Source organism: Gymnodraco acuticeps, unplaced genomic scaffold (assembly GCF_902827175.1).
Source record: "Gymnodraco acuticeps unplaced genomic scaffold, fGymAcu1.1, whole genome shotgun sequence".
NCBI lineage: Eukaryota > Metazoa > Chordata > Actinopteri > Perciformes > Bathydraconidae > Gymnodraco > Gymnodraco acuticeps.
This window is the reverse complement of record NW_022990424.1, coordinates 49,173-70,900: the sequence shown is the minus strand read 5'-3', so window position 1 is coordinate 70,900 and position 21,728 is coordinate 49,173. Positions and strand designations below refer to the sequence as shown.

General features: G+C 38.6%; 1 protein-coding gene across 2 annotated transcripts; it reads left to right on the top strand.

The window, feature by feature from the left end:
• The first annotated feature begins 1,181 nt into the window (after positions 1-1,181).
• Positions 1,182-17,610, top strand: LOC117551922 (microtubule-associated protein RP/EB family member 1-like). 2 transcript variants are annotated; one of them, XM_034225001.1, is made up of 7 exons: positions 1,182-1,391; positions 3,742-3,872; positions 4,217-4,362; positions 7,580-7,781; positions 7,868-7,977; positions 10,243-10,395; positions 15,685-17,610. In XM_034225001.1, exons 2-7 carry the CDS (start codon positions 3,752-3,754, stop codon positions 15,727-15,729), a joined length of 777 nt encoding a protein of 258 aa, XP_034080892.1. In that variant the 5' UTR covers positions 1,182-1,391; positions 3,742-3,751; the 3' UTR covers positions 15,730-17,610. The 2 variants fall into 2 exon arrangements, with proteins under 2 accessions (XP_034080892.1, XP_034080893.1); XM_034225002.1 differs by having other exon boundaries at positions 3,739-3,872.
• Positions 17,611-21,728: the final 4,118 nt, after the last annotated feature.

Here is a 21,728-nt window from a genome sequence, read left to right as displayed (position 1 = left end):
CGACAATAGTGTTTACTGCATTGAATCGACTAATTGTCACAAAATGTTTATATTTATTGCTTTTTTTTCTGACAAAGTGTTTGTGAGGATGCTGCACCACTGAGGCATGTGGCCTTATTGACCGATGATTGTAAAGAAAACTACTAGTCTTTTTCTGACTGAAGACTGGATCATAGGAGAATGTTTTTGAAAAGTGTTTTTTATTTGAATGAAAGTGGGCTGTACTCTATTTTTGTACAGAACACCAGAGGGCTGCATTGAGAGGTACAGGGTTAAATGTTCATGTTTAAATGTGGGTAGAGTACACTACCAGATATTTTCATTGTTAAGGGAAATAATGTATGTTTTGCAAAGTCATTGTTTGAAAATAAGGATTCGTTTTACTTGGGACTTGACAAGACAAATAAAAGAAAACAATTGCAAAATGATCCCACGGATGGCTTCTCTTTTTCTTAGTTTTTTTCTTCACAATTTGGGCTGTGGAAGTAGATTTACTTGAAGACTATATTTAAATGTCATTTATTCTACCTTGTAATCAGGATGTACCAGGATTCCTTTAACAGTTTTTGATTTTTTCATTCTTCAGTTTTTTTAAAACCAGGTGTGCAGCCATGCTCACAAACCCCATATTATCTTGTCAGTTTCCACAATTCTAACAAAACTAAGATAATTTATAAAAAAATACTGACAGTCCTTTGTTTTCTTTCACATATAACTCTCAAATTAATCATGAAAATTAATAATACATAATAATACTAGATTTATTTTGTAAGCGCTTTTACAGGTGCTCAAAGTCGCTTTACAGAGATAGTGAAAAACAACAACATAATCTAATATATCATAAAAGATGATTGTGAAACAATGAAAAACAAGTGAAAATGTGTCTGTTTTAGATCCTTACAAAACACTTGTACAATTATATATTTTATGGACATTTTTGTGATTATTTAATATAATTATACTATAAAAAATGCAATATTTGATATACAAATAAGAACAATTAAAAAAACAATGAATAATAAGGCATTTAAAACTAATTGTGTATTTAACAAATATTTAATCTGAAATATCAAAATCTATTTTAATAGTGCTAATATATTGTTTTCTATCTGTTCACTGTGTTTTATGCATGGATGTATGGGTTGAGGTCTACGCATTAAAAGCGTCACTACGTTGTTACGTTTAGGCGTTACCCATTACGTCCTTACGTCATCAGATCGCTTCTTCCGCTGCCGGGTAGAGTGAACGTGAGGAGCTGCCTGAGACGAAAAGCAGAAGTGCCTAAAAACGTCGCAACAATTGCAGATACATATTTTTAGGAAACCGAGTGACAGCCAAGAAAAATACTAACACCACTGTGTCCAAGATCTGTTAAAGCCAATCCACTAAAGGTAGGTGTAACTTCGCTGAAACAAGGAGTTATTTAGCGTTATTAGCCACCGGCATGTGAAAGGTGGCTAAGCCCTTTTCAGCTAAGATGCTAGCAAGAACATAACCGTCTGATCCCGAACGGAATAAGCCAGCTAGGGCGAGGCTACCAATGAATATAAACAGCTACTGCTGCATCTGTTTGATTAAATTGCAGACGCATCTAGCGCCTTTGAGCTTCGGTACTTAACGTTTGCCGCATCAGCCCACAGTGAGAAGCTAACTCAAGATAGCGGGGTGCTTGGTGAGTTCAGGGCGGGGAAAACGACTCTGTAATGTCCGCCGGAGCCAGTGGTCGAGATTAGCCGGTGACAGAAACCTAGCTACGTTATTACCAACGTTATATATCGTTAATATGTAAATCGACTACTCATTTGATTAATTCCATTGTGTAGCTTGTTGGTACGTGCTTAAACAGTATGTAGGATAGCCGCATAGCTGGTCAGTTGGCTGCAGCTACCGTTAGCCTTGAAGTTTCTAACCGGGCCCTGTTGCGTTTGCTAACCGTTACTTGCTATCTACTGGAATGTCCAAGTTGCCTAGAGCTGCAACCAACGTTTATTCATTTTGACAATCTTACACATTTTGTTTATCATTTATCAATTGGCCGATGAAACAACAAATGTTGACCAACTGTCAACACATATTAAATTCAGTGCTTTCATTTAGGTATGAGCAGGTGCCACTATGTCAAAAATACTCTGTTAAAGGACTGCATTCAAGCTATTGACGTACTTCAATAGAAATATTAGCATCAAAATAAATCTTATTAAGGAAAAGTATTCACAGTACAGAGTAACCCATTTCAAATATTTACAGAAATTATTAATGTAATAATTGTTTAATGTTGCAGCTGTTAAAGGTAGAGATACTTTTTTGAAATACTTTTATATACTGCCAGGCAACTTCAATTACAATACATCATATTTATAGGTTTATTAATAGTATTAATCTTGCAAATCTAAAAAAGAAATAAAAGCTCTAGAAAGTTGTTATTATAATTAAATACCTGCACTTTATATTGTAAATTGTGTGCTATTTATTAAGTACAGAAGCGTATAGTTAGACATTGCATCCGTGAATGTGTGGCAATGACATTAGTACATTTCAACAGTTTTATTTCATGAATCTGCAACAAACCCTGCATTAAGAACCTACCTAATATGGTGGGTTTTTAATATAAGATTGTTGTTGTTTTTTTACCAACACATGACAAAATATTCTCATTTATGGTGTCATTTCTCATTTACTTGTGAAACCATCTACCAGGATCAGATTGTTGTTAACACAATAGTCAACCATGTCAGAAGGGACCTGTTATTTTTACAGGCTCGCTATATATTACTTTCAGCTGTTGAGGAAATAACTGGATATGAGCCACACCAGTGAATGTGGATGAGCGTTTCGTCTGTAACTGGAGACATTTTTTAAATTATTTATTTATAGAGACATATCATTGTCTGTAATGATTGTAGTGCGTACACGATGACTTGAAGCCTCACTTGCTCTGTTTTTAATAACTTATGTAACTGACAACACTGGTTATAAGAAAATAATGACTGGTTGATGTTGAAGTGAAACTATAAATCATGCTGATAATAAGAATATTCTTTTGGAAGCCAGCATATCGGGGTGTGCCTATGGTGCAGCAGTTCTCCTGTCCAAAAGCCACAGGCTCTGTTGACTAGAAGGTTTTTAACTAAAAGCAAACCTGAAATATGTCAACTTGGATGCCAAGTTTCATGTTCAATGTGATTTATATTACAATAAATCTAAATTCGGTACATATTATGTTTCTGTGTTGCCTAAAGCTGTAAGTTAATTCATCCATTTAGTGCTAGTACTGGTTCAACTTTTCTAATGTTAATATTGTATGCTTTTCTCTTTCTTATATGGTACTAAACTTATGTTGTTGAATAGTCATTTTTGATATTGTAATGAAATGGTACCTTACTAATGGTCACTCAAGAAAATACTTTGAAGATGAATTGATAATGAAAATAATCAGGAATTAAGTTTTGCCTCAAAATAAAAAGTACATTATTTAAAGGCAATTGTTTATCTGAGAACATACAAATAATGTATTAATCAATAACCACAGTTGCATGTATCTGTGCTTTATACAGTTCTTAGTCATATTATTTACAAAGTCTATAGTTAAAAATTCCACCCATTGACGACACAGCATTTATCATGCGTTAACTCGTTGACACCAGCTCTGTTTCTGTGTTGGCTGTGACCAGTCACTGTCACTCTGACCAGTAAACCAGTCATGTAAATCTTTCTCACACTTGCTCTCTCGTCTGTCAGCAGGTGACCGACAATGGCTGTGAACGTGCACTCCACCTCAGTGACCAGTGAAAACTTAAGTCGTCATGACATGTTGATCTGGATCAATGAATCTCTACAGATGAACCTCACCAAGATAGAAATGTTGTGTACAGGTAAGAAATGTCTCATATTGGGGGGACCCGATCCGTCATGACTGTGTGTGTGATTGTACTGGTGCTATGGTGCAGTAAGTCAGTGGTGCTGTCAGTTATCTAAAGAGCACACCAACATATGCATAACTGGCTAAAAGAACTTTAGTGCCATTATCCCTGTAACATAGCATTACATGATAGGGTGTACATTTGCAAATGAAATTAAGAATTGACTGAGTTATTGGTGTAGTCTGAAAGGGTTAAATGTCTGTGCTGAATTTGTACTATCGCTATATGCTACCTTAAGCAGCTTTTCCATCACTATTTAAGATCAACTTTTAATGTGGATAATTGTAATCGTCCAGGTGCTGCCTACTGCCAGTTCATGGACATGCTGTTTCCCAACTCTGTGCCTCTGAAGAAAGTTAAATTTGCTGCCAAGCTGGAGCACGAATACATTCATAACTTCAAGCTTCTGCAAGTTTCCTTCAAAAAGATGGGAGTCGATAAAGTAAGTAACCACACATCTACTGCACCTTACACATTGGAATTACATGAGGCATCCAAGAGATCCTAAGATCATTTCTGATATTGAAGTGTGTGACTTGTTGTTGGTTCAGTCTCGAGCACTTTGATGTTAAAAAGAGACATGTTTTTTAAGAGGCAGAGTAGTTAAAGGAAACAAAAAAGGGCAGCCCATTTTTGTTTTGTTTTTCCTTGTCCTTTATTTTGTTATTTTGAATTGCATAAAATATTGTGACGGTATTTGTAAAGAAGATGTTTGTTCTTTTGTTACATTACACCTGAGCAACATGGCTCATTGCTGCTAGCTTGAAGGCCTCTCATGGAAATGGTTGCAGGCAAACCATCCAACAGAGGATGACAAGAAGACTACAGTTGTCAATGAACATAACTTCCACTATAAGACTACAATAAGTAATATACTGGAAAATGACATAGATGCAACCTTCCAACTGTCATTGAAACTTCCAATGGGTTACTAAGCTTTCATCATGGAGCAGAAGTGGGAAGGGTTTGCATATCATGAATAGTGTCTCAAGTTCTTAACAGCTGTCGTCAGAAGTCCCTGGAAATGAGTCATGTTGCCTTGTTGAGGATTAGTTTGCATTTTATCTGGATTACTGGCAACTTCCTCTTTCTTGTGTAAAAACACTACACCTATACTTACTAAACTCCCCTGTCTTTTGACACTGTAATGAAGACGCGTCCATAGAGCGACAATGGTGTATAAAGGCGTGCCAAATGAATATTATAAATGTTTGTAGAGTAACCTCACTCTAAAGTTTCTTACTGGTATCAGGGCTCGACAGTAACGGTTGCCAGGTTGCCATTGGCAACCATTCAGAAAAAATGTCAACCACTTCTTGGCCTTTGGTTGCCATCAGTGGCAACCAGTTTTTAACATAAAGAAATAAGGACAGCAAACAGCTAAATATGCTCCCCAAAATAGATCAATGTTAAATATTTGTTGTATTAAGAGTGATATTTAATTATTGTTGTGACCAGTCGCAACCTGATACTTAAGTTGCACGTGCATTGGTGTGATTACGGAGCCAGAAAGCAATGCACGTTTACTCGCGTGCGCGGTGCGCCGTGTTTGTTTTACAAAAAATGGCGACGCAAATTAAGTTGTTTGACTGTGGGGTAAAAAGTTCAGCCAACCCGTCAACATCTCAAACGAATGTTCAAAGTGATTCAACTGATGAAGCGCAAGGTAAACCCGAACGAAAGCAAAGAGGAAATGTGTAAAGTCTTGGGAGGCGAAATATATATGTACATTCTGCTCAGTTGTGCATTCACTTCCGCTAAAAGTTCCTTCAAAATAAGAGTCCCGATCTTATTACTACCAAAATAAAAGTGCTAAATGAAACTTTACCATAGAAAAATATTGGCATACAAATATAATCACTTCTATAAAAAGGTAACACATTATAAATATAGTTAGACATATTAAAGGTAATTTACAGCATTAATAATTAATATCTAATTCTTAACTGTGAATGGTTTTCATTTATTTAACATTAGAAATGTATTAGTCTGGCCAATCCAAGACTTCAATGCTGAAGGGCCAGTGGGTCTATGGTGGGGGTCAGCACAAAGGTCAAGAAAACCCACATTTGAAAGGGAGACGACGGATGACGAACCTAGTGACTTGCTCAATTCATTTGTGAGGGATCTGTGAAGAACGTGACAACAGCTGCACTACTGGTATTTTGTATACCAGCAATTGAGGGTGGACAAGTTTACTACCTCTTAGGTTTCAAATAATTGTGTTAATTACCTATTGTAAAGCATTTGAACATTCTTTTGTGTCACATTTTCATTATTAAGTTGATGTATAACTGTATAGTATCTTAATTATTTAAAATATAAGGTGACTAAAAATGGCAACCGTATTTTCAGTTTTGGAAACCAAAAGCGGATGCCTAGTTGCCATCCTGGCAACCACTTTTAAAAGTTAGCGTTGAGCCCTGTGGTATGCAAACTGAACCTCCTGTCGCTCCCTCCCAACCAGCTGAGCTGCTGATCTGGTCATGAGTCATGCTGTTTGTTTCTCTGCACTTTGTGTCACCTTTTGGATATGATTTACTCTCTTTTCATCCGTTACAAATCAATGAGACACCTATTCATAGGCAGATTTACCAATGCTCTACTGTCATTTTCTCAGGGATGTAAGTCAATTAATCTTGGTTTAGTTGACCTAATATGAGCGTAATGGTGTAACACACATTGTTCAGCTGCTGCCATATGAAAAGGCATGAGTTAGACTTTGCTAAGTTTTTAGATATATTCCTTATTTATACACTTTTTAATATAAAGTGCATTTAATAATTGCTTTGAGAACTTCTTGATGCCTCATAATGTCTTGATCTTGCTGACAGAGATTAAAAGGGGCAGGGCAGATGTAGCTGAGTCATATGTTTGCAGACTGAACATGCAGCAGCTTGCAGGACTATCGACAAAGCAGTCATCATTTATTCATGTTTCAACTTCCTGTTTGCCGCCCATTTGTTTGAACTCGCTACTGTCCATCTGCGCTCCGTTTGAAATGCCTGCAGTGTTGATTTATAGATCAGTGTAAGAGATGCTTGAACATGTAGCACACATCAGTATTCATGGCTGTTCAGGGTTATAATCCCCGGCATTGTGCCTGCATTGTGAACTTTGCTCTCGTTCAGGCTCTGTGTATTGTCCACTGATGTCAGCTTCCTGTATCGCCGAGTAATTTGTTTTACTGCTGACGTCGATTTATTTTTATTTTTACGGCTGCTCTCTTTTCCTTTCTGTGGATTTGTTCCCAGCTAAATTTGTGTTTAATGTATGTGTAATCAATGCATTTGCAGAGCTTAGCATCCTCTGATGTCTATACAGTTTTTATTTGTTGTGCTTTCTGTGCTGGTTTCACCTTTTTTAGTAGAGCAAAGTATGAACCCTTGGTATATTTTGGCTTCAGATTCAAGCCATATTATTATTTTTTCTTTTTATTAAAACATAAAGTGTGAACTACGAAGGGATGTTGAATTTTAAAAACTCATTATATATGCATTGTATTTATTTTTAAAGCTAAATGACAGCAACAAATTGAACTGATATCAGATGGACTCAGAAGGGAATCAGGATGTCATTTGTATCTGCAATTTAGCAACTGGCTAACACATATACCTATTTGCTTCCTGGTCTTTACTCTGGTCTCTTTTTGCTTTCAGATCATTCCTGTAGACAAACTGGTGAAGGGCAAGTTCCAGGACAACTTTGAGTTTGTCCAGTGGTTTAAGAAGTTCTTTGATGCCAACTACAATGGGACGGAGTACGACCCCGTGGAGGCGAGGCAGGGTCAGGACACCATGCCCATTCCCAACCCCTCCATGTCGGCTCTCTCCAAACCACCTAAAAAGGCCATCAGTCAAAGTCAGTCACAGTGTGAAAATAAATAGAAAAATGCTGCTGAGTTAAAGTTTGTCTCTTGTTTAAACTTTATTTTCTTGCCTCTTCAGCTACTCAGAGGCCACCCGTTGCAAAGGTAGCACCCAAGTTGTCTAACGTCAGCGCGAGGAAGACGGTTCTTGGTGGAGGGGACGAGGAGAGGGCGGAGCTCATGAATGAGGTCAGCACACCGACGGTTTTTATGTTCTGTAAAATTTAGTTGCCTTAACCTGTTAAGCAGCGGGGGCATGACGCAACATCTTGCAAGAAACTGCGTCTGAGGGCTTCTTAACATTTAAAAACTATGAATTTGCTAAATGAGCCCTGAGCGAAAAAATGCTAACGCACTTAGCACAGAACTCTAGGTATAAATAATTTATTACTTATCTGCACAAACAATATATTAGCTAGCAAGCTGAGATTCCACAGATTCCAGAAATATAAGTATCATCACTGAGAGATCAAAACTCAACAGGAGAAGCAAAGCCAGACAACACACGACGTTGCTTTATGGAGCAAAATCGGGACATTTGTCTTTTGCTGTTTCTAATCAAAAGTTGTGTTCAATAGCATTAAAACGATCCATAGGTTAATCCAGTGTGTGTGTGTGTGTGTGTGTGTGTGTGTGTGTGTGTGTGTGTGTGTGTGTGTGTGTGTGTGTGTGTGTGTGTGTGTGTGTGTGTGTGTGTGTGTGTGTGTGTGTGTGTGTGTGTGTGTGTGTGTGTGTGTGTGTGTGTGTGTGTGTGTGTGTGTGTGTGTGTGTGTGTGTGTGTGTGTGTGTGTGTGTGTGCTGTGTGTGGTGTGTGTGTGTTGTGTGGTGTGTGTGTGTGTGTGTGTGTGTGTGTGTGTGTGTGTGTGTGTGTGTGTGTGTGTGTGTGTGTGTGTGGCCATTTTGTGTGCGAGAGAGAGAGCGCACCGGTACCGGAGATCGTTGTTGTTAGCTTCTGGTGCTAGCGAGCTACGCTAACGGATATAAGGAGTTTTTTCAACAACAAAGTGGAGGAGAGTCCTCTCCTGTCAGACTGAGAGGCTCAGTGAGCTAAAGGACTCTCTCAGTGTTATCTCAGTGGGTCTCAAACGTTTTGGTCACCATTAATGTAAACAATTATTTCCGAGGCACACGTTTATAATGATCATTATAGTTATAAAAAAATAAGAGAATAAATAAAAAAACAGCTATGAAATACTATATGACAGTGAAACAAGAATAAAGTTTAAAAGGGTGATTTGTAAAAGATCCAAAAAGTAAATCTGTTTACAGTTCTGTTTCAAATGGGTGTTGAGAGATGTATCCATAGATCTCTTCATTTTGCTCTAAAAGTGCACCAGATTGATGCTTTTAACTTATATAAATAATAATAAATAAATCCTTGCCCCCGGACCCCCCTATGTGAGGTCCACACGCCACCTATAAAAATAGCACTTGACCCCTGCTTACACCTATATGCCGTGAGCTGATTATCGAGCCTTCATTGTAACAGTTGCGGGTACACTGTGTATTTGCGTGGGGAGTGTTGCAGTAGAAAATTCCACTGTAGCGCCCGGTACATTAATGGGAAACCCTAAATGTTTGAGCACCCTCTATGAAACGTCAAGCTACCCCACAGCACCCCCAAAATAAATCTCTGGCGCCGCCACTGAGCTTGACTTGTGTTGGGGGGGGCCCGACTTTTTTTTTTCTCCAAAGGGGGGGCCTGACAGAAAAAGTTTGAGAACCACTGGGTTAATCCAATGTGTCTGTCACTTTGAAATGATTACTGATAATCGTTCATTCCATTTTGATGTCAATAACGGAGATTTCATATTAGCTGCCTGCTACTAGAGTGTATGACAGCTTCCGATTTTGGGCATTCTGGCTACGCATCACTCATTCACCAATGGGTAATGTTTAGATGGATTTTAGGAACCTCCCCTCGATTCTATTGGCTCTAACGGTTAAAAAGAGGTGTCAATCATCAAAATCGACCGAGGGGGGGCCAGAGATATGGAAAATGCACCCAAATGACCCCAGAAGTTTTTTATATCTCTCTAAAAAGGTCACATGTCACTTGTTTTGCATCAATCTTGATACAGGGTACTTATTATGTTATAGTTTGGATTCCTAAAGCTTTTAGTCTGCCATCCCATCATTCAAGGGTGGTTTTCACTATAAGTAATGGTTTATTTTTGGACGGACACTATAATATACATTTTCTTTACTATGTTCAATCTGAATTTACTTTAAAATAAAAAAAAATCTATATTGATTCTGACTTTTCTACATCCAACTCACAGGTTTATCATTGCTTTGAGAAAAAAGATTATTAATTTACCCCTTTTTAGAAGTGAAGATATAGTCATTTGTTCTGGGAATGTCATTTTCGAGCCTGAGACCTGAAAAACAGGCTCGGGGCTTAACTGGTTAAAAGAAAGGAAAGTAATGTTTTCTGACCGTTTTCCCCCCCAGGTTGAGCTCCTGAAATCTACCATTCAGGACATGGAGAAGGAGAGAGACTTTTATTTTGGAAAGCTGCGGAACATTGAGCTGATTTGCCAGGAGAAGGATGGAGAGGGCGACCCCACAATGCAGAGGATCATCGACATCCTCTACGCCACAGACGTGAGTTAATCTGCTGTTCTTCATAACATTCACAGGGTTCCCGCGGGGTCTTAAAGAAACTTACATTTGATAATCAGAATTTAAGGCCTTAAAAAGTCTTAAGTATGATCAAAAAAAATAAGAAAGGTCTTAAATATGATTTAGAACTTAAAAATGATCGGATTTGAAAGGTACTTCTGTGTTGCGATTGCGTCTAAATGTGTTTTGGGGCAAATGTCTGGGCTGCAAAGTAACCAGTATGGTAATGGCCTTTCAGTTCCCCTAAACAATTTGTATTGAAATAAATCAACATGGAACCAGTAATCACTAACTTTGTTTCCCCCGGCCCCTTATCGGAGAACACCCAGCTAGTAACCTAGCAACCAAGCTTCAGCTAGTGGCAGTCATAAACTCAGGTATCTTCTAATCTACTTACAAATAAATATGGGGAAGTGTAAGTTCAACCGTATTTGGTAGAAAAACGAATTCAGTGCTTGGTTGAAACCAGTGAAGGGGAACGTGTTTGAAGCCCGCTGCACCCTTTGCACAAAAAAAATTGCGTTTGTTTTGCTAATGCAGCGTTAGCTAATGCAGCGTTAGCTAATGCAGCGTTAGCTAATGCAGCGTTAGCTAATGCAGCGTTTGCTAATGCAGCGTTTGCTAATGCAGCGTTAGCTAATGCAGCGTTTGCTAATGCAGCGTTTGCTAATGCAGCGTTTGCTAATGCAGCGTTTGCTAATGCAGCGTTTGCTAATGCAGCGTTTGCTAATGCAGCGTTTGCTAATGCAGCGTTTGCTAATGCAACGTTAGCTAATGCAGCGTTTGCTAATGCAGCGTTTGCTAATGCAGCGTTTGCTAATGCAGCGTTTGCTAATGCAGCGTTTGCTAGTGAAGCATTTCCCGCAACAACACCGGGGGACCTCCGGGCGATGTTTGAGTCTACGTCAACCCTAAAAGCTGAGGTGCTGTGGACGCTAAATACCGTAGCTAAACACCAATCATACAACAACATTAAGACAGCAGAGCTCTGACTATAGCTCTTGTGACACACACACACACACACACACACACACACACACACACACACACACACACACACACACTTTTTGTCTAACACACTGACACAGTTCTGTGTACTGTTATGTTCAGTCATCGTTCTTATGTTGAACATGAATACATTTACTTTGAAAGTAATTATGGGACGTATTTCTTCTTTCCTAGCAATTTTCCTTCATACTTTCTTGCCGTGAAATAGGTCTTAAATTCTATTCAAAGTGGTCTTAAAAAGTCTTAAATTTGAGTTGGTGGAACGTTGCATTCAGTGGAGCTGTATTTGGATCCAAAGTCCAAGGAGTTTATGGATATAAAAACTTGTCTGTCATTTAGTCAGACTATTTAACAGAATTTTTAAAACTGCCATCATTAAAAAAAACATTTAGACAGTTACATTTTCTTAATCTTAACCATAGAACATTACATATACGTAAAGCAGATTTTAAACAATAATAAAAAATATTCTTCTACACATTTTCTTTTTTAATAAATCAACAAAGACCAAAACTAACAGTATCTACCAACAAGTTTGTGCGTGTTCATTAAAGCCTGACCGGATAGTCACTAGGGCACCAACTGTAGATAAATCTGCTGCCGAAAATAGTCTTTAGTCCTTAAGTTTGAGAGATGGTTTGACAATAACGACTATCTGCACTTAGCCAGGCTTATGCTTTTAACATTTGCCCTAAAATAAACCATTATTTTTAATAAATGTATTTTGACTTCAATGCCAGATTAAAGCCCATTTGCTCTGCTGTTAACAACTGCTGACTCCATTGTAAATTCCTGCAGAGGAATGGCATGCAGCTCACTGCTCACTGAGGATAGAAGCTTTACTGGTACTGGCTGCTATTTACTACACCATTATGTCACTTTGCTCGTGGGTGGGTGTAGCTGGCCTTTGACCGTGTTGGTATAACACATTCTCTAAAAAGGTGTGATTGTTTGTTTGAACATTCAATAAAAAATGACTCTTTATAATACTGGACAGTGAAAACAACAGGCTAAATAATACAAATGTTGTCGCTCAGTCATGGTTTAAATATGAATATATCATTTTATGTAATGAAGATTTCTGCTGACTTAGTTGTTTACTCAAAGTAAATGTAAGTAATGTAAAAACCACAGGCTTTCTTTTGCACTCCCATTGACAGAATGAGTTGTACTAAATCTATTGGATGTTAACACAGGGGGTCCGCGGGGTCTTAAAAGGTATTAAAAGTTGATAAATCTATTTAGCAAAAAGTATTAAACGGCATTTTCCAAGGCATTACATTTTGTAGCTTGTTTTCAATAAGTATATAAATTGTCCAAAGAGGTTGTATTCTACAGTCTGCCTGAATGTAATCATTGCGTAGGTGTGTAGTGTGATTCTGTGTAGTTTATTTGTGGCATCCCGTTGGATTTGACGTCATCTGAACAGGACATCGCACGCTCACTGCTTGATAGCGCGTGAAGGTCCGTTTACGCCGGTTGTTAAACATCGTTATGGGGAAATGCAAGTTTGCGTCCAAATGGTTGGAAGATAAGGAGGAAGGACAATCAATAGGCCCTGTATATAGCAGGGGTGCCCAATAGGGGTGTAACGGTATCCGTATTCGTCACGGTTCGGCACACGCAGTCACACGACGAATACGCCTTTTTTTATGAGTGGGAAAAAAGTGTCATTCAGGGCAGTATCCACTACACTATTTATAATCTAGGGGGTGGTATTGCGCCTAAAAGCTGTTTGCCAGCCGCCCTTAAACAACAAATGAAGAACAAGAAGAAACACAACAACAAAACGAACAAAATACAAGAAGAAGAAAAGTTAGTATGGCGATTTCAGATAACACAGGAGCTAGAACCCACCTGCTTCTTTTAAATCAGCTGTGTGGGAACATTTCGGGTTCCCTGTGGACTACAATAACGATGAAGTGTACGAGTGGTGGATCGGAAGAGCACGGTGTGTCGCCGTTGTTCTACAGTGGTGCGGTATGCTAATGGTACACACGCCAAACATGCTAAATCATATCAGAAGCATAGACTGTATATATAGATCAGAAGGCATCACCCAGATTTGCCAATCACCGGAGCCCAGCAAAGACAACAGCAGTTCAACAGCTGAATGCCGGTGTCGGACAGACACAAGCACACCGAACACACAGAGCTGAGCACACACACACACACACACACACACACACACACACACACACATCATGCGCCTTGGTGACTGGACATCTCCTTCATAAAACGAATAAAAGGGGGAGTAATCGGGCAGTTCGATGTGTCACTCTGCAGTCACTCTTAAGCTGTTCTGATGAAGGTAAACACAGCGAAGGCGGTGCGTAAAAATGCACTTCTTTACCCGCTGGTGCTGCACTTCTCAGAGGCGGAGTTACACGTCCCGCTGCCTCCTGATGCTGCAGCCATTTCCTGAAGTGAAGGAGGTTTTCCTTCTAAAAAACAGCTGCGGGCAAATACTGTGAGAGTCCCGGACATGAATTCATAGATCAAGGCAGACTGGTTTACTCTCCTGTTTTGCCAATCCGGTGCTTAAACAAATAGCTCTACACCCCTGGCCGACATGTCCTTAAAATGAAGTCAGAGTTTGAAATATATCTCAAATAATGTATGCACTGCCATTTCCCTACATCAACATAACAGTCTGCAATTAAACGGTTGTCTCCTGTGCGCTCCTCTTCCTACTTTCTCGTGCGCACGAGAGGCTGAGACCAGGCTGAGCCGCCGAATCCCTCGGAACATCATAAAAGCCATTTTCAATGGTTTTCTGGTGAAAGATTAACTAGGCTACTGGATGAAATAATATGACTGGTATAGGTGCGGAAATTAATTAAAATATTTTTATATATTTATAATTCTGCAAATATTACGATAAACTCACAGCTATTTCGCGGACCGGGGGTTGGGAACCCCTGGACTAGAGTGCTGACGGAGAGCACCGGAATGCCGCTCCAGCTCTTCAAATATTGCAGTACCCATAAGGAGCCGTACACATGCTGCAGTGTTTGCGTGGCTGTGTCTTTAGTTGTAAGCACAGTGGCGATCTGTTGTTGTTAGCATCTGGTTAGCTAGCTATGCTAACGAATTTAAAGAGCTTTTATACAACCAGGTGGAAGAGAGCTCTCTCCTGAGAGGCTCAAATAACCTCAGCTCAGTGAGGTTAAGGCACACCTTGATATCATTACAGTTATTAATGAGACATTAGAGACTAAATGAAAAACAGGAATAAAATACTATATGACAGTAACAAAAAAGTTGTTAAAAATAACAAGAATAGAGTTTAAAAGGGTGATTTGTAAAATATCCAAAAAGAAAAATCTGCTTACAGTTCTGTTTCATGTGGGTGTTTAAAGATGTATCCATAGATCTCTTCATGTTGCTCTCAAAGTGCACCAGATTGATGCTTTTAATTTCAATATTAAAAAAAAATCTTCCCAGGGGAGCATGCCCCCGGACTCCCCTAGAGGAAGTTAGGTTCCCCCCACACTTAAATCATGTTCAAGTTTTTTTAAGCAGGTTGAGTTCAATAATTTTCACGGCCCTCGGAGGATGTTGTAAGAATTGAAAGGAAAAAGGTTCCCCACCCCTGCTGTAAATAATAATAAAACCCTTGATTTATAACTTAACATCTCTGTCTCCTATTGATCTGAGTATATTATAAAGATTAGCCAGTTAATTGAAGCATTATAGCACAGGCCTTTGTCAGACGGTATATTACGCTGTCTTTTTTCTGCTTCGAATAGTTCTCTCTTTTCACCATACGTGTGTTTGCATCACTGTAAAAGGCATTACATTTGACTTCAGGATTCCTGCATATACCCTGTAACAGGGAAATGTCTCAGCTTTAACCTTTATATAAGTTACAATGTCAGTTTGACATGTTAATCTGTATCCCAGCAAACACTTGCTGCATTTTTGAAGTCGCAAAATATCTTGGCGTTGGGATCACTTTAATTTCTGGTGTAATAGTTGAGGATGAGTAATGAGACCAAACATGGTGCTGCACGATCGTTTTGGTTGTGTCTCATTGTCTTTCACTGTTTTTTAGAATAGTTCTCCTTCCTCTTTGTCTTTTCTGCATGTTCTCCTCTTCTTGAGGAACTATTAAGCCTCTTAAAGGTCCTCAGTGTTTCCCATTAGGAGCTTTAATAAGGGCTTTAGAAGTAACTTCTTCAAAGTCACTTTCTGTGATGGTAAAGCTGTTTGTTGTGCTGCTCATTCACCCCCCCCCCCCCCCCCTCTCTGTGTCTGCAGGAGGGTTTCGTGATACCGGATGCCGAGGAGCAGGAGGAGTTTTAATATTCAAGACTGCAAGCAACTTTTCACTCGGATGCCCAGGTCTACAAACCACCTCGAGATCCTTCTTCAATTCAAGACAGCCAGTTTGGTTTAACGTCCAACAGCAAACCTGATCTCGACATGCCCCCCCCCCCTGTACCCATCCTCAACCCAAATCCCAACCTGCCGGACTTCTAGCAGACGTACAGCTCCCTCTGTCCTGAACCATCTTTTATCAATAATCTACAAAGCCTCGGTCACTGCCTCGCAACCAGCCCCCCCCCCCCTGTAACCCCACCCACCCTTAAAACCAGATTGTGCAGAACATATCTGGTTTCTGTAACGAACTTGAGTGTGGAAAGCGCGGTGATGTTCTCTGTGTGAGTGTGTATTTGTGTGCGTGTGCGTGTGTGTGATTGTATGTGTTTAATAATCCATTTGAAACAAATCAAACATGAAGAACCTCCTCTGAAGACCCGGCTGTCCCTCTGTCCCAAACTAACACACACTTTTTGTTTGTGTTTAAAGACACTGCAGCCATTTTGTGCCTTCCTGTTGACACTGATTTGTATTCAATTGGAGGAAAATGGAAAAGCTGTAGTTTTGCATAATTTCAAACCAAATCTGAGGTGTACTTTTTGCTAACTGTTGCCAATTTTAGTCATTTGAGTTGTGTTTTTTGAAATAAAAAATGTAACTTCAAGCCTGTAGGCATTTAGAAAAAACCTAGAATTCCAGTTTTATGTAGCTGGTATATTTCTAAGATAATGAAATGAGGAAAAGCAACTTGTGACGCCAACGGGCTCTGGGTTTAGTCTGGGACAAGGCAGCAGTCGGTCTTCTCATGGCCTTTTTTGTTTCCACCAGGGACATCATCCTGATTTTGTCCCGTTGAGCTTCAGAAGCTTTTGTAAATGTATGCTACTGTTTTATCTCATTTTCCCGTCAACTCTCTTTTGACCTTTTTTCAGGCACCTGTCCGTCATTGTCTCAGCTTTATACAACTGTTTTCTGTTACGGTTTAGTTTACTTCTCACAATAACTTAAGATTTTGGTTTTTGCTCCCTCAACCTGGGTGTCGATGTGAGATGGCCGCCTTTTGATCAACATGCCAATTAGTAAAAAGTGGAATGACTGTATGATCAACGGCGTTCTGTAGGTCTCTGTTTTATATCAGTGGCCCTTACTAAGACCTGCAGAGCCTCCTGTGCTTCTTTCAGGCTGTGTGATCAATGAATACTTTGCTGATTGCTAAAGTTGGATCTTTTTTGTCCCCTGAATCTGTTAAAAGAAAAAATTGCACGATCAATGAGTTGCCACCGTGAAGGCATATTCCTCTGGGAATGCAAGTCGGGTGTCGTCTTCCTCTTTTCTTTTCCAATCTCCACTCCTTGATTGACCAATTTTAATACTAATAACATGATGTATTGTGGATCTGAATTAAGACCAGTTTGTTCCACTGTACTCTAAGTGCTTAATCTGAAACAACACATTACTGTTAATGCCACACAAACTGTTAACAGCAATGTGTTATTCGAGTACTAAACTATCAATGGCCTTATTCATAGCATTTTCTTTCATAAGAAAACATTGTTCTTAACTTCTTATTTTATATTTTTCTTTAATGTAAGTTGCTGCTGTTTGGGCAAATGTTTGTACTGTTAGTCATATTTTAATGTGTTCTGAAAATAAACAACATTGGAGGTATTTTTGGACGAAGATGTGTCGGGGTGCAGCAGAGTCTCATAAAGCAGAAACATTTATGGTGTTTCGCAGTAGCAGATTTTAAATCAAGGATTTCCAGTAAATGATTTGTTTTTCTTGCAACAAGTTGAGCAGAAAATGCATCACTACGACTACTGCACAATATTCTGCAGAAGTCAATTAAAGATGAAATACTGAGTTGAGCGTTTTTCTCTGTGGACAAACGGATCAGCTGATCAGTCATTTTAGACGTGCAGATATTTGATATTTAAGTGTTTAATTTCACTATCTTACAAACACTGCCGTGAGGGTTGAATGTTGCACATAATCAAAGGGTGCCTGGGTATTTCATTTGTATTTTCTGATAGTTGCCTTCATTAAGACCATCTAAAAAGAAACATCTTTCTTTGACTTTTAGAAATAAAGCTCACTTTTTATAGAATGTATTATTTTCTACTCTACATCCGTTCTAAGACTTAATTGAACTTAGGATCCGCTTTTCTTCTAAGCACAGACAACCTTGGCCGTGCGCTGAGCTGCAAGAATGCAGTACACTTGCAGTATTTTGGGTTTTGAATCCAACTATGAGGTTAAAGTTCGGGCTGACTTTCAGCTTTAATTTAGGAGCTTTTACGTCGAATGTGTGTGAACACTGTCAGACTTGTAGCCTGTTTTACTCGCAGCCACCCAGTTCTTGGGGTACACTGCAGGAAACTGATCATACTGACGACGAGTCAAAATGGTTTGTGGCCTCTTCGGTCTTATCGTTCAAATTCTAAAGAAATAAGCTGGAAGTGAATCCGGCTTGTGGTGAAGGCCTGATAAAGCATAATCACCTTAAATCTGATCTTCATATGAAACATTTTGGGCACTGAAATAATGAAAACCTTCTTCCTCTATTTTTTTAGACAAAATCTTTTAAGTTCATATGTGCAGTACTCAAAAACTGCTCCTTACTGTCAGGGTCTTTGGCCCTGTTAGAGTTTAAAGGCAAGGCAAGTTTATTTATATAGCACTTTTCAACACAAGGCAATTCAAAGTGCTTTACAAAAAATGAAAGACATTAAGAAAATGGCATTTAAAATCAGTCATTAAAAAGAAAAGATAATAAAATAAACATTAAAAGAAAAAATACATGGATAAAAGTTACAGTGCAGTCTAAGATATGAATAGTTCAATTAAATGCAGCGACAAAAAGAAAAGTCTTCAGCCTGGATTTAAAAGTAGTCAGAGTTGCAGCGGACCTGCAGGTTTCTGGGAGTTTGTTCCAGATATTTGGAGCATAATAACTGAACGCTGCTTTACCATGTTTAGTTCGGACTCTTAAAGATTTACTTTAACTTAAAATCTACTATTGGATAAGAGACACAGCTGAAACTGAGCTTTTTTTAATGAGTTTCTACAATTTATAAACATTGTTTTATGGCTTAATCTGCTGGATAGTTTTTTCATCGATAAAGTGGCAACATAACTTTTCTGATAATTGGAAAGTTGAATATTTTGTTTGACCAACAGTCCAACCAGAAAAATGTTGGGTTTATATTTTCATTGAATTCCTAACAATTCAAGCTTTTTGGAAATGTTTTGTTGACCATGACTTAAAGAAAACAATTGTTTATCAAAACAGTTTACATAGGGTGCTTTAATTGCAGAAACGCAACCAAACTAAACGGTTGACAAGTCACATTTGATATTGGTAAAATCCCACTAAGCTGGTGCTACATGCAACTTAAAATACATGCTCCCAATAAATTACAAATGCTGTTTTACTTACACCATCCACTCCAGGCCTCACATATGTTACACAAGTCATATTGAATGACTTTGAAGCTCCATATTAACCAGTTTCTGAGGAAACCGATTCATTCGTTAGGTGTTTTTGATGCCAAGACAAATCGTAGCACACTAAGGACAAACACTGCGTGACGTAAACACTTCCTCCTCTCTGCATACTGTGAGCCAGAACAGCAGCTTTCCTACCATTTGTTTTATTTCCTCAAGCAGTGTGTTTGGTCGGGCCTTAGTGAATAAGTGCTTTTTGTTATGCAATGTTGAAGAGGAAAAGGATGTCCCTCTTTTATAGTGGCCTCTGTACCGAACCCAGCGCCAATGTAACCTCCGAACTCCCTAAAAGTTTTTTATAGAGTCCAAAAACAAACTGTTACAATTAAATCACCTGTCAGGGGTCGGTGGTTTTCCTGACAAGTATTTGAGGTCGTGTGTTGACTCCAGTCTGGTTGTAAAAATGTATTCTTGTAAGTGTTACTGAGGAGGAGGACTGTGTGTTGTATCAAACTTTGGTACAAGACGTTTTTCTGGATGTTTTTCAGTCACACACGCCTGAAGGAGTTCATGCTCAGGACGTTTAACGGCGCTTTGGGGATCCATATTATCTCTAAGTACTTGTGCATGATTACATTGAAAATACATGTTGTCTGAAGTCATGCAGGTGTATGTGTTTATGGTGTGTGTTTGAAGGTAATGGTGGTGCTTGTGTGACCTCTGACCTTTTCCCTCTCAACAATCAGTGGTGAAAAGCGTGTTCACTGTGAGTCTCTTTCCTCTCATCTACAGTTTTTGCTAGACTTTAATGTGTTTGTTATACTCTTGAAAACAAAACAAAAGTTTGGTACAGACAATAAAAAAACAGTATTCCACGTCAACACGGTTCCGCTCATTTTTTTACAAGTCTGCTTTGTACATATTTTCAAACACATGAGGTTCCCAACTCCCCGTAGATATACAGTTTATGTTTTCTATATTCAAAGAACATTTCAGATAATCTGCATTAGTGAAATAACTAACAGTTGGGAATCCTCCACTAGAAGTAAACGCTTTACAATCAAAACCTTACTTAAGTCAAAGTATGAAAGTATTACTAGCAATTTTCCTTGTAAGTTTTGCTTTAACTTTACAAATTATGTTTTTGATTTATACTAACTGCTGAATTAATGTGTGAGTTGCATTTACTGCAGTAGGTTAGGGCTGCACGATGTAAGAAAAATATCGTATTTGCATAAAAGTAACTGAATATTTTGATAATATTAAGAGTTGCGATAAATCAAACCCGTATAAAAGTGTACTCAGTTCTGCTTTTTTCTGCTGCTTTCCAAAGTAATGGACAATTATACTTTGGACCTGATAATCAAGCTAAATTAAATATGAGTATCAAGAACTTTATTACAAATGATCCTGATAAGAATATAAATATTTGTACAACATTTAAGGGAAATTAATCCCGTAGTTGTCAAAGTGTCAAACAAAAGTTGTTATTTTCTGCTGCACTTTTGAAATAGTCCTTGTCCATTGTAAATATGAAACATGCAGCAAATCAGAGAAACTTCAAGAAAACCACGTTGAACACAGAAAACAAAGCAGTCTTTGTGAATCATGCATGATCCTTCAGTCCGGGCCTGAGGTTGACCTTTGACCTTCAGCGCTCCAGAGCTTTGACATCAGAGATGGCCGGAGGGACTTCCAGAGTGTGGAAAAGATGAAGTAAAAGAGCAAAAAACTATTTAATGATGACACTCAGTGGTAAAATACTACACATTTTGAGTTGCTGGTATTTGAGTTGCTGGTATTGAGTATTCTTAACTGAGATATTTCCTTTTAACTTTAACTCATCCATCAGACAGCTTGAGTTACTTAAAACAATTGATTTGTATTGTATGCAAGCCAACCATTTACAAATGTACAAGAAAAACTGAAACTGAGAATGAGTAATCTCCTGGATTAATTGGACGATGTTTGTCCATTATGCCTCAATTTCCCTTCCAAAATTGAACAATATCGCCACCTGCTGTTTGTAGGGGCAAACGTCACTTCCTTACAGTACTGTACAAAGACTACTGTCAACACGCCCCGTATCACAGCGTTAGATCGATCGATAGTTATTTAACATGTATATATATATCGATGTTTGCGGAGACGAAGATAAATTCTATGCAGAAGTGGAAGAAGTTTTCTACTCAGATATTTAATAAAGTGTAAGTAGTTTAGTTATACATCAGCTAAAAATGCTTTGTTACAAGTAGAAGTGTTGCATTCAAAGTCTTATTAAGTTAAACGTTATATTATAATATAACCCTGTTAAAGGTTAAATATGCTTGTCATGTCTTGGAGATAAAGTGGCCTGTTAAAGGAAGTTAGGGTTAATGGCTGTTTTTCACCATTAAGTATTTACGACAACCGTGACCACTTGAACGCAACGAGGGGTCGCATTTACCATTGTTAAAAGTGTGAATGCGGAGCGTTTGTGGAGTACGCGAAGGCACCGTGCGCTCTGATTGGCTGGCGGTCTGAGCCAAACAGAG